The sequence below is a fragment of the Ambystoma mexicanum genome, chromosome 1p (assembly GCF_040938575.1).
Source record: "Ambystoma mexicanum isolate Mex_15411 chromosome 1p, UKY_AmexF1_1, whole genome shotgun sequence".
Taxonomy (NCBI): domain Eukaryota; kingdom Metazoa; phylum Chordata; class Amphibia; order Caudata; family Ambystomatidae; genus Ambystoma; species Ambystoma mexicanum.
Genome location: NC_090921.1, coordinates 704,688,702 through 704,705,135, shown reverse-complemented (window position 1 = coordinate 704,705,135; position 16,434 = coordinate 704,688,702). Strand labels below are relative to the sequence as shown.

The window sequence follows — 16,434 nt, the reverse complement described above, 5'->3', positions numbered from 1 at the left end:
TTAACTGTTGTTCCGGTCAGCTGATATGCTTTGGATGCGGCCCTGCCCATATGGGCGGAGCTGATTGGACGCGTTGGTATCCGGAAATGGCCAAAGGTGCGAGAGCCGGCGTCTCCCTCTACCTTCTACAGCTACCCGCAGCTGAACTATTATCGCTATAAACAAACTAAAACGGCAAACCGTGAGTAAGCATACCACAGTGTGCAATAAATGGTGACCACGTGGCAGAGCGTCTTACTGTAGGTAGCTCTGTTCTGGGGTACTGCAAACGTATCAGCTTTTTCAGGCTTCAACGCGACAGACGCTGTTCCGACTACTGGTTTTATTCTGTCTGCTCCCAGTAAGCTTGCTTCCCATTGGTACTTCTAGCGTTTTCAGCTCACTGTGAGGCGAATGTCTTTAGTCCTCTTTCTGTGTTTAATCCATGTGAAAGCGCCACCAATTGTTTGCGTCTCATTTCCACCCAGCTTCAAAACAAACTGTAAGGGCAACAAGTCGCCATCACATCACAGCTGATCAATGAACCACGTGCACCGTTGCCCAGTTCGCAACCACACTGAATCAGCACGGCCGAGAGGGCCGCCCCATTCGGGTCCTCACCGGCCACAATACAAACCCACACGGGCAACAAAACACCACAAGACCGGTGGGTTATGTGCATTGTTGTTCAGCTCGTGCTGCTGTGCCTGGTTCCGTTGGAACTGGAGCGGACATGGGGAGTAGCGGGTGCCGTTAAGGTGAGCCGGAGAGAGAGTATTTGTTGATGCTGAGCTTCATGATCTCTGAGGAGCGGGGGGAGGAAATTAACTACAGCTTGTCGTTATGGCTTTATGACGGCTAATGGATGCTCCGCTGTGCGTGCTGGTTCTGATCCTCCCTTTCATCTTGGAAAGAATGCTTCCGGTCCAGGGGCACCTTGTCTCACCCGCCCGGGTGTCTGGTAACTGGCCTCCTCGACACTGACTGCTTATTTGATGAGGACGGGGGTGTTTGCAGGCTCCATGCCGAGTCCGCACTGCTGCCTTTTTGATTGGGCCGACCTTCTGCAGACAGCATTCGCAACACGCAACTTAACGTTAATGCACATTCTCATTATACGGAGACAGTTTAAATGGGAACTTTATTTGCGTGAAGGCTGTACCGCTGATTTTATAAACAGCTGGAATTTGTGGACATCTCTTCGTTTGTTCCAGCTGTACAACCTGGTCTCATGCTAGTGCTACGCTATCTGAAACTGTTTTTTTACATCTGATTACATGTTACTAGTATTGTGTCATGGCTTATTGATAGTTGTTGCTTATTCATCCTGCTAATGCTGTTGTTACTTGGGTTATTTGAGATGCTGCATTTCAATGTGTGCTCACTTTTAGTGATATGATATGACAGGTTATTTATAACGCGCTTAATACCCAGAGGTTTCTAAGCGCGGACCCGGGGAATCGAACCTGTGTTGCTACGTGTCGTCTTGCTTCCAAGGCGAGCACATTGCCGCTGAGCTATCCTCCCGAGACACTTCTGATGTGGCTGTGTTGGGAACTTGGGTGTTTGTGAGGCAGGTGGTCTATTGATCTTTTTGGCTCTTCTGGGTGGGATGGGATACCTGTGGGGACTGCGGTTTTTTAAGCTCGTTTGTTACTCTTCTACTTTATAAGGATGTATGTTTCTGCTTCTATTGTGTACGTTTTTGGCTGGGTGAGACAGGGGTGGGTTTTGTTTTTAATTTTCTTTAACTGCGGTGGTACTGGGGCTGTGCTTTTGTTTCCTATTTGCTGTTTTTCCTGTGTTTGGCTTAGGGACTTATCATAGGATTCAATATATGGAGCTTTCCTTTGATTTGGGAGGGGTGCCGGGGGTGTTGGGTTGGTCTTTCTTTGCTTCTTTAACGTTGGCCTCCTATTTCTGTTTCGGGGGGCGTGGGGTTGGTTCTTTTTTGTTGTTTTTTATGGTTTTAGAGTTTTTTTTAGACCTATTGGATTTTTTTTTTTTTTTTAACATGTTTGCCGCTGGGGGATCTCAGCTTTTGATCACTTCCTGGAATGTAAATGGGTTGAATAATCCTGTCAAACGGCAGAAGACTTTGAACAGCTTAATGGGTATGCAATGTGATATTTATTTTTTTTACAGGAAACTCACCTTTTGTTGGAGGATATTGGGGTGTTACATAGGAAATGGTTGGGTGATGTTGTTGCTTTTTGCTATTCTTCCAAGAGTAGGGGTGTTGCAATTCTGATACGTAAGGACTCTCCTATTAGGGTCCTGAAGTCCAGTTGTGATCGGGAAGGTAGGGTTGTGGCTCTTTTGGTGGAAATTCAAGGTGCTCGATATGTATTGTGTAATGTTTATGTTACCTCTGCGGATGATGGCACTTTCTTTGGAAGTGTATCGCAGCCGTTATTGGGTTTGAACTCCCCCAATGTCATTTTTGGTGGTGACTTTTATCTGGTTGTTGATCCTCTGATGGACTGTACTAGTCGTAAAACCATACAGAGAAAGGATCTACATTTTTGCTCATTTCGGACTTTGGTTGAGGATTGTGATCTGAAAGATTGATGGAGAATGCAACATCCGGACTCTAAGGAGTATACATTTTTTTCTGGGTCTCACAATTCTTACTCGAGGATTGATATGTTTTTCACGGCTGGTGGGACGACTGCCAACCTTTTGAGCAGTCGGATTGGTTGCATTGCGATCACAGACCATGCACCCATATTCCTGAATTTGTCTTTGGTTTTTGAATGCTGTAGAACCTTTCAATGGAGGATGGACACCTCAATTCTTCAAGATGAGGCTATTTTAGATAAAATCAGGATGGAGGCTGAATGCTTTGTGAAAGAGAATTGTTCTGATGAACTTAGTTGTAGTGTTACTTGGGAGGCGTTCAAATGCATGAGGAGGGGTATTGCTTTGGGCTTATCTTGTGGCAGGAGGAAAAAATTGGCGAAGGAGCGGTTGGAGACTGAATCACACATTGCCGAGGTAATGAATAGTTTGGTACGTGATCCGGATGATGCTGACAAGAGAAGAGAGTTGAAAAAGCTGAAAAAAGATTTGAATGGTGTTTAGGGTGCTAGAGCTGAAAGGGATTTGTTTAGGATCAAATATGCCTACTTTGAGAAGGGAGAAAAATGTGATAGGTGGCTCGCCTACAGATTATGACAACAGGCTATTACGTCTATTAAGGGTATGAATGGAGTGGTCACTTTTGATCCGCGTGCAATTAATACTGTTTTCAGGAATTTCTACATGAACCTGTATGAGAATGAATCTGGTGTCGTAAGTCGTGATAGCTTCTTTGATGGTTTGAATGTTCCAAAAATTTCTGATGAGGAGATGGCTGGTTTGAGTCGGCCAGTGACTTTGGATGAGATTAGGATTGCTATTTCCTCTCTGAATCTTGGGAAAACGCCGGGACCTGATAGCTTACCGGACGAATTTTGCAAGATTCTTCCGGTAGCAGCGTTGGGGCTTTTGAGGGATATGTATATTGAGTCTAAGGAGGTTGGTTTGCTTCCGGAAACAACCAATCATGCTACTATTTCTGTATTTCTGAAAAAAAGGGAAGGACAGTCTCTTACTTTCCAGTTATCCGCCGATAAGCTTGGTAAACACAGACAACAAGATCCTGGCTAAAGTTCTTGCTCTACGCATTGAGGATGGAATTCAAAGACTTATTGACACGGATCAGTCTGGTTTTATCAAAAATCATAGAACATCTAGCAATATTCGAAATCTTATGCTCACTATATCACAGGCCCAGAATTTGGAAGAGGATGTGCTGTGTTTTCTCTCGATGCTGAGAAAGCATTTGATCGTGTTGATTGGCTTTATATGTTTACGGTGCTGAGAGCAATGAATTTGGGAGATGAGTAAATTTCCTGGGTTTCACTTCTGTATGCTCGTCCCACGGCAAATGTTAGAACGAATGGTTTGATATCTGATGTTTTCAGTCTTTGGAGAGGCACCAGATAGGGATGTCCGCTTTAACCCTTACTTTTTGTTCTAGCCATTGAACCGCTTGCTATTGCCTTACGGGGTGAGTTGTGCTTGAAAGGTGTATCCCATCATGGGGCTGAGCAGAAATTGTGGTTTTATTCAGATGACCTTTTATTAGTCCTTTGGGATCTGGAGATTTCTTTGCCAGCATTGATGAACATCCTGAATCGTTTCCATGCGGTGGCTGGCTATAATATAAACTGGTCGAAGTCTGAGGTTTTACCGATTGAGGTTTTACCGATCACAGGGAAATGTGATAAGTCTACGGTGACTTGCTATGGTTTTCATTGGTGTCCTCACAAAATGAAATACTTGGGAGTTTGGTTGACTCCAGTGGTGAGAGATATGCCGGAGGTGAACTTGAGTGAGGTTTGTCATGAGCTGAAGTCATCTACGCAGAGGTGGTCAGCTTTGCGTCTATCGTTATGGGGAAAGTTGAACGCTTTGAAGATGGTTGCAGCCCCCAAAATCAATTATATTTTAAGTAGGCTCCCTTTGAAGATCAATGCATGCTACTGGAAATTGATTGATGCAACTCTTCAATATTTCCTCTGGGACGGGAAACCACCTATATTAAAATTGTGGAAATTACAGTTACCTGTGGAGAGGGGGGGGAGCTTGGAGTCCCCAATTTTAGGGCATATCATCTTGCCTTCTCTTGCCAATTTTTGCTTCCGTTTCTGGATGATTCTCCAAGTATTTGGGTGGTGGGGGAAGCGAGCACTTTGGGTCCTCTTGCCCTGCGCGCTTTGCTTACGACAGCTAGCGGACGTGGTGGGAGATCTTGTTTGACTGATTTTCTGAGGGATTTGTGGAAAGAACTTCATAATATATGTGGCTCAATTGCTTTGAAATCACCTTTGGACTCGGTTTGGCTTAATAAAGCGATCACGCAGGGCGGCGGACCTATACTATGGCCGGAATGGCTTGTTGGGGGAGTTCATTGGATTGGTGATGTCTACAGAGATGGGAAATGGATTGATTTTGATGGGTTGTGTTCAGCTTTCACTATTGAAAACCCTTCAGTTGCAGACTATAGGAAATTGAAGAGATACATTGGTGAGGTTGATGGTAATCAGTCTTTGGGATTGTTCTGTCAGTCTATTGCAAGCAAGGTCTATCCCCGAATTGTTGCCAATTTCAAAGACAACACTGGCCTACTAGATGAATGGAGTAGAAGGTTGGGATCTGAGCTCCCTGCAGATTTGTGGGTTTTTTTTTTTTTTTTCTTTTTTTTTTTCCAAACTTTATTTATATTTTACAATAACCGGTAGGCATGGCTCCAACAGGGAGCTGCTGAATGCAATATCCCACAACAATTCCCCCACCCCACCGCCCCCCATCCCCCGTATCCACAGTATCTTTGAGAGTTTCTACTCATTGCCTTAGTCGCATGGACGTTTTCTCTCCTTGTCTTCCCGCTCCTCCCTCTTACGGACCTGAGTTCTGGGTGTTTGGATTATCAGGGTCCGAAGTAACAGATTTGTTCATCAGGTAGGTGATATATGGTCCCCAGATATCAGGAGGGCGTGCGTGTAAAGGTAGTGTACGAATAAATTCAGTGTCCATATCTTGGCAATAAGTTATATCCTTTTCCCAGTCAGCTACCCTAGGGAGTGGGCCCCTGCCCCACGACATGGCTATTCTCCTTCGTGCTAGCACCATGAGGAGTGCCGCCAGCTTGCGTGACGATGGCTGCAGATGTCTTGTGAGGCCAAGAAGCGGGCCCAGCGGCAGGGGGGTCATCTGCTCTCCTATAATCTCGGATGTTGTTTGTATAACGGTGGACCAGAATTGCTGGATACCGGGGCAGACCCATGCCAGATGAAGAAAGTCGGCGTTGGGACAAACGCATCTCTCACACTGGGCCGACGCCTCTGGGTGGTGCCTGTGTTTTTTGGCGGGTGTGTAATATGTTTGGTGTACAAAATTGAAATGGATCAGTTTGTAGCGAGAATTTAGCGCCACTTTTTGAGTTTGTCGCAGAATGTAGGCCCAGTCTTCCTCACTGATTGGTTCCTGCAAAACCGATTCCCACCTGTGTTGCACTTTAGGTAGGAGCTTCCTCGTGTCACTCACCAGGGTTTTGTACAGAGTTGACACCAGTCTGCCCTCTCCCTGTGCTAATATTGTGTTATGTAGCAGCTCCCACGTGGGGGGTTGTTTAGGGAATGAGGGGAATAGCTCCTGCAGGGCGTGACGGAGTCTGAAATAGAGAAAGACGTCCAAGGATGTGTTCCCTCCCTTGTCCTTGGCCATTTGGGTGGTCAGAAAGGTGCCCTCTGGGAAGAGGTCTCCTAGCGTTTTTACTCCTATTTTGTCTACCCATAGCAGGAATACCTTTTCGTTCGTGAGAGGGATACCGGGGATAAATTTTATAGGTAGTATGGGGGAGAATCGTACAGCCACTCCACACGCACTGGCGATCTTCTTCCATATCGCATATGTAGACAGGACCGTGTTCAGTGTCTTATGCGGCACAGGGATGTGGCTGATTATGACTGCGGATAGTAAATCGGGGGAGGCCAGGGCTCTTTCCACTTGCACATGTGGTCTTACATAGTGGATTGAGTACCAGTGGCTCAGGAATTGAGCCTGAGCCGCCCAGTAATATTTCTCTATATCTGGGAGCGCCAGACCTCCCTTCGCTATAGGTAAAGTGAGTGTGTCGTAAGCCACCCGAGCCGGTTTCCCCGCCCATATTAACTCTAGGATCGTGCTCTTGATCTTTGACAGAAAGGACTTGGGGAGAAGTAGCGGGATATTTGTGAAGAGATATAAGAGTTTGGGGAGAATAACCATTTTCGTCAGTGAGGTCCTGCCCCACAGCGTCAATGGGAGTGATTTCCATCTCTGAATACGTTCAAGTAATAGCTGCAGTGCGGTTCCGTAATTATCTCTAAATATCTCGTGATGGTTACGTGACATCTTGATCCCCAAGTAGCGCACTTTCGAGGTTTCCCATTGGAACCCATGGTCGTCGGCGAACTCTGAGGTGCACGGAGTCAGGGGGAATACTATCGATTTGGAGTGGTTGGTTTTGAGCCCTGACATTAACCCGAATTTTATCACCTCTCGCATTACGGGGTTGAGGTTGACTTGGGGGTCGCTAATGAACAGCATGACATCGTCCGCGTATAGGGAGACGATTAGCCTGTGAGGACCCAGTTTTAACCCTCGCTCTAACTGCTCGGCCCGTAGCCTCGAGGCTAGGGGTTCCATCACCAGGGCGAAGATAAGGGCCGAAAGAGGGCAACCCTGTCTCGTCCCGCGTTCCAATGTGATCCCCGATGATTTAGTGTTCCCGAGTGTGATGTACGAGCGTGGATTATTGTAAAGCAGAGCTACTAGCTTCAGGAAGAAGTTGCCCAGACCCATCTGCTTCAGTGTCGCGAACATGAAAGGCCACTCTACAGAGTCAAACGCCTTCTCGGCGTCCAGCAGTACTGCTATCGCCTGCTGTGTCGAGTCTAGGGCCTCGATGACGCCAAACAGCCTCCTTATGCCGAACGTTGTGCTACGCCCCGGGATGAACCCGGCCTGGTCACCCAGCACTAGTGCTGGCATCAGAGGGAGCAGTCTGGCCGCCAGGATTTTGGCCAGGATTTTGTTGTCCAGGTTGATCAGAGAGATCGGTCTATACGAGGCGCAGCTCTCTGTAGGTTTTCCGGGTTTATGCAGCATCATCACGTTGGCTTCACGCGTCGTGGGGGGAAGTGCTCCTCGACCCACCGCCTCTTCGTAGACCTGCAAGAGGAGGGGGGCCACTATGTCCATGTGCGCCTTGTAGAACTCGCCGTTGAGCCCATCGGGGCCGGGTGCTTTGATATTAGGTAGGGATTTGATTGCCATCCGGATTTCTTCCAGTGAGATGGGCGCGTTCAGGGGTTCGCGCAAGTCTTGGCTTACCCAATACAGTTCTGTGTCATTCAGGTATTCTTGTATCGCTTCGGGGTCTGATGTTCCTTTTGAGCTGTACAGGTCTTGATAGAATTCCCGGAAGGTGTTGGAGATCCCCTCCTCCGTGTAGACTATCTGTCCTTGCGCATCTGTGACATATTCAATATGAGGTGGGACTCTGTCTATCGATAGTAGTCGGGCCAGCAGTGCACCTGGTTTTTGCCCCTCACCGTACTGCCTGATCTGCTGTCTACGACCCATGAACTTCAGTTCGCGGTCCGCTGTCTCCTTAAATTTCAAGAGTTCTTGCTTAAGCTTGGCTTGCGTGCATGGATCGGGGGTGTTGAGGAGATTCTGTTCCAGTTCCTTTAAACGGTCCTCTATGTTGGACAGTTCCCTTCGGATCATTTTTAGTGTCCCGTTTTCTTTGGTCAGGCAGATTCCTCTGACAAAGCACTTGAATGTTTCCCAAATGGTGCCTGCGGAGTCAACCGAGTTTTGGTTGGTGTCTATGAAGGAGAGTATTTCTTGCCGCAGTTCTGCTGCAAACACTGCGTCTGTGAGTGAACCGGGTTTAAACCTCCAGTTGAGGCCTGGCACTGCTGTGCCCGCTAGGGTGGCCTCCAATACCACCATCGAATGGTCGGAATAGGACCTTGGTAGGATCTGGCACGCGTCCCACCTGAAAGGGCTGTGGGAGGACGCCAGGATATAATCGATTCTAGAACTGGTGTTGTGCACAGCTGATCGGAAGGTATAGTCTCTCCTGTCTCGGTTGTGTCTTCTCCACATGTCGGAAAGATTGAAGGCCTGACAAATCTCTCGAACCTGAGTACTTGCTTTGGACGGGTTTCCTGAAGTGTTGTGGGACCTGTCGAGCCTGGGGTCGAGCGCGGTGTTGAGGTCGCCCCCCCACACCACAGTCGACGCGTCGGTCGTGGCTAGATGGGACATTATCCAGTTAAAGTTATCGTGTCCATCTGTGTTTGGAGCGTAAGAGTTGACCACCACCACTTCCTTTCCAGCGATTATTCCTTTCACCAGTAGGGCCCTTCCTTCGGTGTCCTTCTTTGACTCGATGAGGCTGAAATTGGTCCTCTTATCGATCAGGATCGCCACGCCTCTGGCGAACGATGAGTAGGACGAGAAGTACCGGTGGCATCCCCATGATCTGGCCCAGCGCTGTTCCGACGAGGGTAGTAGATGAGTCTCCTGGAGTATCGCTATGTTGATTTTGTGTCTCCGCAGATATTGAAGGATTCTCCTCATTTTCGTAGGCTGGTTGCCGCCGCGTATATTCCAGGTGGCGATTCTCAACGTTGTCGCTGCCATCTGAACGGATCAGTGTAATCCTGTCGGGCCGGGGCCCGCGGAGTTAGCTGGAGTCGCTTTCGGAGAAGGAGCCAGGAAGACTTGGCGATTTGTAGGTACATAGTTCCTCGCGTGGCTGTCGTGGATCGGGGGTATGTGGGTTGAGGCGGTATTACTGAATTAACTTCCCTCCCATGCACGGGCAACCCCCAACAGGCCCGTGGTAAACAGTCCCATAGTAACGAAACAACTTGCATTGCTGTGCTCGGGGCGCAAGTGGCCCTCCAAGAGAGGGCTAGCTCCCTTCCCCGGATACAATAGTGGTCTGCGGTGGTCTCTCCTTGTCAGCCATGCAGACACTAGCCCTCCCATTAGGTACCTTGTAGGCAAAATTTATGGTGGATTTCTTCTCGGTCTCTCTCCCCTTTGAGGCCTTCCGTTGGAGGAGGCGGGTCTGCAGCCCGAGCGGTCCAGATAATCGCTCGTCTCTTCCGGAGAGTTGAAAAACTGGGTCGTCCCCTCATGTTGGATTCGGAGTTTGGCAGGGTAGAGCATGGCGTATTGTATCTGGTTCTCTTGAAGCCTGCGCTTTACTGCCGTGTACGATCTTCTTTGCGCTTGGACCGCCTGGGAGAAATCCGGGAAAAATTGGATTTTATCACCGTCGTACTGAAGATCGCCTTTCTCCCTGGCCGCCCGTAGGATGGCGTCCCGGTCTTTGTAGTTGAGCACTCTCGCTATGATTGGGCGAGGATTAGCCCCCGGGATCGGTCTGGTGTTGGGAATTCGGTGGGCTCTCTCCACAACAAACAGTTTGGACAGGATGTCTGTGCCGAAAAGGTCTACGCATAACTTCTCAATGTAGTCCTCCATCTTTGTGTTGAGTTGTTGTTCCCTAGCTCCAACGATCCTGATGTTGTTGCGTCGGGAGCGGCCCTCCAAGTCTTCATTCTTTGCGTTTACCGCTTTCATTTGCCCTTCTAGGGAGGCCACTCTGGAAGTCAGGGCCGCTGCTCCGTCGTCGAGGTCCGACACCCTCTGCTCGACTGTGTCAAGTCTATCGGCGTGTTTGTCTAACCGGTGCTGGAGCAGATCAACCTTAGAGGAGAGGGTGTCGAGTTTGCTCCCAAGACCGCCAATTCCGGCTTTCAGTTCTAGGAGAATTTCCCTGATGTCGAACCCGTGGGCCTCCTCCTCGTCTTGGATGGGAGATAGCGCTCTGCCATTTGAGGTGGTTGGTTTGGTCACGGAGCTGCCCTCAAAGTTTAGCTTCTTTTGAGCTCTGTCCATTTTCTTTGAGGCCGCCATTGGCGCTTGTGTAGCGGGGGTCCTACAGGGCACCGGAGGTAGGTCCGGGGTCCCGGTTGATCCGCGCCTCCGTTGCGCTATCTCGGATGGGGTTTCTCTCCTGATGTTTCCCTTTGTGATAGGGTATAGTGGAAGCGGGAGTGACGCCGGGTCCAAGCGCTATCTACTGCTGGTTCTCGGCTGGCCCGTACGTTGGGGGTTCACGCGGACCCCGGCTTGCGGTTTCCCGCGCCCCGCGCCTTCACACAGGCTGAAATTCACCCCGGGGAGTATGGACGGGGGCGCACGGGGGCGCGCGTACCTGATCTTCGGGGTTCGTTCAGGACGGCTCCTCCGAGATTCTGCCGGATGTCCCACCGCTTTCGGCCGCTCAGGCCGTCCCCCTCCGGGCCCGCTCTGTCTCCGACTGCCTCGCGTCTAGCCCGCGCCGGCGCTCCACTCGGACCGGGGAGGGGGAGGGTTTCTCGTCGCTGAGGAATCTGGACCCAGCATCCGAATTACGACGAAAGAAGTACTTCGTTTTGTTCAGAATCGCTTTGGCTACAAACTGGGGGTGGCTGCATACACAATGCCCAGCGCAGATGCCTCGATTCGTCAGGATTTCTGAGGGAGCTCCGTGGAGCTCACAGGGAGGCCGCCATCTTGGACGGCTCTCTAGCGCCCTCTCCCTGCAGATTTGTGGGTTGAGATTGGTGCGAATGTGAAGATCTGTTTGATTAACTTGAGTGAGCGCTCTAGGCAAATTAAAATTCTCAACTGGGTTTACAGGTGCCCGGAGAGACTCAAGAGCAGAGGAATGTCTGATTCGGATTTGTGTTGGTGTTGTACTATGGCACACTTGAACATTTACTGTGGGACTGTACCCGGGTGAGGGGTTTCTGGCAGGAGGTATGTACTATGTGTTTGCAGGTCTTGAATCGTGGTATTGACTTGGATTTCAGGACGATGGTTTTAGGCAGTGGTGCCTTACTTGATGATTTTTTCCTATCTGAAAAGAAATTCTTGTTTAGGGGTGCGTCGATTGCCAAGAAACTGATCTTGAGGGGATGGAAGTCCCGGGTCCCGCCTTATTCATTTGTTTGGGTTGATGAGATGGTCTCTTTGGCAGCTGTTGAAAAGTTGATTTATAGAAAGCAGGGGAAAATACGCTTACATGCTAAGATCTGGGAGATGTTCTTGAACTTTTACTAGAGGGGTTGTGCTGAGATCCCTTTTTTTCCTCCTTTATTCTAGATAGTTAGTTTCAATATTCCGTGGATACATTGCTGGTTGTTTGGTGTATTTTAATTGATTTGTTTGTCAATATGTATTTCTTCTGTAGCAAAATGTAAATAAAGAATACAAAAAAATAGGAAGTGTAGGTCTTCTTGGCTATGTGTTTCTGGTAGGACAGGCTGCTGATGATAGCGAAGCCAAGGATTTTGCTGAATCAGAGAGTTGGTAATCAAATCCTTCCAGGCACATATCATGGAGCTTTTGTTGGACCAGTTGTTGTTTAGCAGCGGGATCATTGTAGACATGAAATGTGTATATATCTGTTGCATTCATACAATTGTGCATATTTTCATGTTTACAAAAAAAAGTTTATTTTTCACAAACTCATTTGTGTGTACATATAAAATGTCAAAAGTGTTTATTTTGCAGTGGCAAAGACCTTCTTTTGGGTGTCCTATGCATTTCGGTCCTAAAGACCATCTTCAGGGGCAGTTTCCCGAAAAATTATTAATAAACAAAATGCAAATATTTGCCGAGAAAATTATGCTTAGCATATCTACTTTGTTCTAATTTTGACATAATTACCAGGCATTGTTTCCACTTCTATTAACCGCTGGTGCCTTTACAAATAGTGCAAGATTTCAATTGAGGAACCCCATTGGTTATCTGCGATACAAGTAAGTAGGACAGGTTTCACCTTTGCGTCTCAAGTACATTTCCCATACTCTCTAAAGAATAACTAATGGGCCATACCGTATCTTGCTCATCAAGACATGGCCAATAGATCTAAAGAAAGAGGATATCAAAAGACAGAAGTGAGCAGCTCCCTACTCAAAATCAACAGAGAAACGATATTGAAAAAAGAAAAATTCAAACACAACCTATTCTCATATACGTAAGTAAGTATTCCACACAGAGCAACCGGATTCTAAAAATCGTCAATAAACTTTGCCACTTGCTAGCCGAAGACAGAACTTTGGCAAAAGTATATGAATACCCACCAATGTGTACACACGCAGCAAGAATGTAACACATGTTGGTAAGGAGTTACAGAAGAAAACTCCCTGAGAAACCCAAATGATGTGGCATCTACCCATGCCTGAAGTACACCAACTGCAGTCTTGTTAAAAAAAAAGGAAACGTAATATTCCACCCCAACACCAGGAAAAATATATTCTTGAAAGGATATGCAACAATCGACACCATTAACATTATTTACAATATAAAATGCCCATGTGGCAAACACTGTTTCGGACAAACATCTAGGAAAGCAAAGCTTCAGTGGAATAAACATTGCTCCAACATCCGTACAGGAAACAGAAATCTCCAGTAGCACGCCACTTTACGGAAGCAAAACATCAGATCTCATATATGAGATTCCAAATATTGGAGACAATTGAGAAAAGAGACGGTGGATGTAATACCGCCAAACCGATTGACCAAAAAGGAACTTTTTGCATAGAAAGACTGAACTCCCTATATCCAAGAGGGATGAACGAGGAATGTCATTTTGCATGTGTTCTCTAGACCACTAACAATTATTTCCCCATAGTAAATAGACCTGTATCCATTAACCCTGATGAACCAGCAGCCAGAGTCCACCTCATTAGGGACCCGTAGCTGCACAATGATGTTAAGCCAATTTAATTATGAGCAAAAGAAATTTAAGTTTAACTATCAACCAGCCTCAGTGAACGTATGAAGGTGTCTGCAACACCATATATTTACTTATTAGCCACAAAAATGTGTCACAAATATGTTGTAAATTTGTAGCAATTTGTATGAAATATATGTAACCATTGGAAGGAATTTGTGCGACTTGTATGATTTTAAGCAATGGTATTCATGTATCAATAATATTTCCAACTAAATGTATATAATGTAGTACTTGGATACACTTGAAAAATTATACCAAAAATGACTGCTGACGAAAATTGTCGCTAACATGATGACGCGAGTACTGGTCATTGGTGAAAGACCATATGACAAACAATGTCAATATTGATGGTTACAAGATATATTAACAAGTATACATTGCATATCAGGTGTTGCAAAATCTTGCAACAGTATCGTCTGTCAGGAACAGTATCTGCCATTAATGAAACGCACTCGCTCTCAACAAAACAACTTTAAAATGGCTACATGAAAAATAATGTGAATATTGATAGTTTCGTGAAATATCAATAAGTGAAACATACCCCCGCCCACCACAAGCTGTGAATCATGGTAGTATACTGTCTTCCATTAAGAAATGATATCTGCCATTGATATAGCACAGTTGCTATCAAAACTACTTTAAAATTGCTGCCGGCACGCAATGACAACACACGGATGACACCATCGTGCGCCAATCGCCGGCAACCTTTTCAAAATAAAAGCAGAATGGGAACATAGGTAACTGCATGATTGCGGTCCCGATGTCCCGTGGAAACGCTTTAAGAATACTATGGAGTTAAGATTTTTTGTAATATTTAAAATAGTGTCAGACTAAGGTCTTTAATAGACGAACTCTAAATCGAAGTATTCCCCAACAAAGGTCACCAGGATAAGAACCCCAAGAAAGCTGGAATAAATTGACATGATAAGGTATGACCCATTAGTCATTCTTAAGAGAGTTTGGGAAATGTACTTGTGAGACACAAAGGTGAAAACTGTCCTACTTACTTGTATTGCAGATAAACAATGCGGTTCCTGAATTGAAATCATGGAAACAAAGCCTGGCAATTATGTCAAAATTATGACAAAGTAGATATTCTAAGCAGAATTTTTTTCGGCAGATATTTACATTTTGTTTATTAATTATTTTTCTAGACACTGTCCCCGAAGATGGCCATTAAGACTAAAATGTATTGGGCCCCCAAAAGGAGGCCTTTGTCTCTGTAAAATAAACACTTTGAAATTTTATATGTACACACAAATGAGATGAAAATATGCAAAATTGTAAGAATGGTACAAATGTATACAAATTTCATGTGATAGTTCACACAGGTCCTTCCAGTCGTTGGGGTTATTCCACCCAAACAAAACATTCTATAATTGCTTCCAAATTCTTCACAATTTTCTGAGGGGAGAGAGTTTACCTGTGATTGGAATTGTCACAGCCAAGATGCTTAATTGCAAGATGTAAAGTTAGTATGATGAGCCTTCCCTGTATTGTTGTGAGGAAGCCCAATCTGATGCCTTGTCTGATAGTGTACCGGCAGTTAGTTCGATTTGAAAAATAACACAACATATGCAATGCAGATTAAAATGGACCTTCCTCATCAAGGCCGTACTTTCTCCATGCAGATTACATATTCATTTCAGTTTCTAAAAATATGTTTATTCACACTACATATGGGATGTCAGGCTAGGCTACATATTTTTTCCGTGCATTTCAAAGGCTGGGGAATGCCGCTTCTCTAATGAAGATAAAAGCCCAGGGGGACCTCTTAGGTTGCTGGACTTTGGCTCCAATTTCAACCAGGAACATGTCCCTGGCTATGCAAATAGGCTGTTAGAGAGAGGTGAGGGTCCCTGTCCCACAGGCATGTTATACATTCCTGTAAGTGAATAAAGGAGACTAATGAAAGAGGGTTTATGCCTTTTGACAGCTTATAAAAGAATAAACACTGGCAAATTCAATGCAACAGATTAATGCATGTTTAACTACTGAAAATGTGCAGAAAGCTTCAAAATGTTTCAAGATTTCAAGGTCTATAAGACATGTCACTGAATGGTCTCTCAAAGTCTCAGGCCTGCATCATGAATGAATTAAAGAAAGGAAAACAGTGGTGTAGTTTGGATTAGTGTTAGCAAGGTTAGCAAATGGTGGTTCGATGGCACCAACTTAAGGGAGAAAGATTAGTCAATACAGATGGCATAAACTGAAATGTCTGAAGCGGCCGGAGTAGCAGAGGTAGGATAGTGTAAAACAAGTGTTGCAGATAAAATTTTCATCCAGTTGTGCGTGCATGAGACATTGCCCTCTTGATTTAAGAAAGCATTATTCTCACATTCACGAACAATTTGTTAGCAAAAACCCCCACAAATAGGAAGAGTACTTAATTCAAAAACAATTCAACAATATTTGGCAGCTGTGGCTTTTTTCCATTTTGAGCAGTTAAGGAAATGAACGAACAACTACCAAACCCCAAACTCCACTCACCTTCCACCATTCCGCTTGTAGTTGTCTGGAACATAATGAGGCTGGGGAGAAAAAGATAAGATCCAAAGTCAGGCATAAATAGGCTTTGTGTAAGTTTAAAGGAAGCCAAAAGCAAAATAATGTGGCACTTGCTATCAAAATGAAGACAAGCCATTGATATTTTATTTCTTGATTTAATAATGGAAAGCAATGCATTTTTGGCACAGAAATACGCATAGAATTTACCATTGACAACATAGCGGAGGACATGGTTCTTTTACAATGGGATGAGGGAATATGACTTGAAGACCAGATGTTGCAGGGGAAGGTGGAAATATAAACCAGGGATGAGGGGACAGGACAGAATTACATTGGGACGGGATAGTGGCGAAAGTGCTGATTTAAGGATGGCAGGGTGATGGAAAAGTGCTGTAGTGTTACCCATGAAGGGTAGGGAAAGAGAAAAACAAGGTGATGCAGTAGCGTAGTGTGCTAGGAGACATGTTCTTCAGCAAGAAGGAGAGCTTTGAGGCTAGATTTAAATAGTGTCAGGGTTGAAATAGTACCGAGAGGGAAATAAA

At 45.9% G+C, this 16,434-nt stretch overlaps 1 protein-coding gene across 2 annotated transcripts in view; it reads right to left on the bottom strand.

Annotated features, from left to right (window-relative positions):
* The window catches only part of ASH1L (ASH1 like histone lysine methyltransferase), a 2,936,548-nt gene that overhangs the window by 124,541 nt on the left and 2,795,573 nt on the right, over positions 1-16,434 (bottom strand). For both annotated transcript variants that reach the window (XM_069650029.1, XM_069650033.1), the window contains exon 26: positions 15,875-15,915. In XM_069650029.1, coding sequence (XP_069506130.1) covers positions 15,875-15,915 — 41 coding nt within the window. The remainder of the gene's footprint in view (positions 1-15,874; positions 15,916-16,434) is intronic.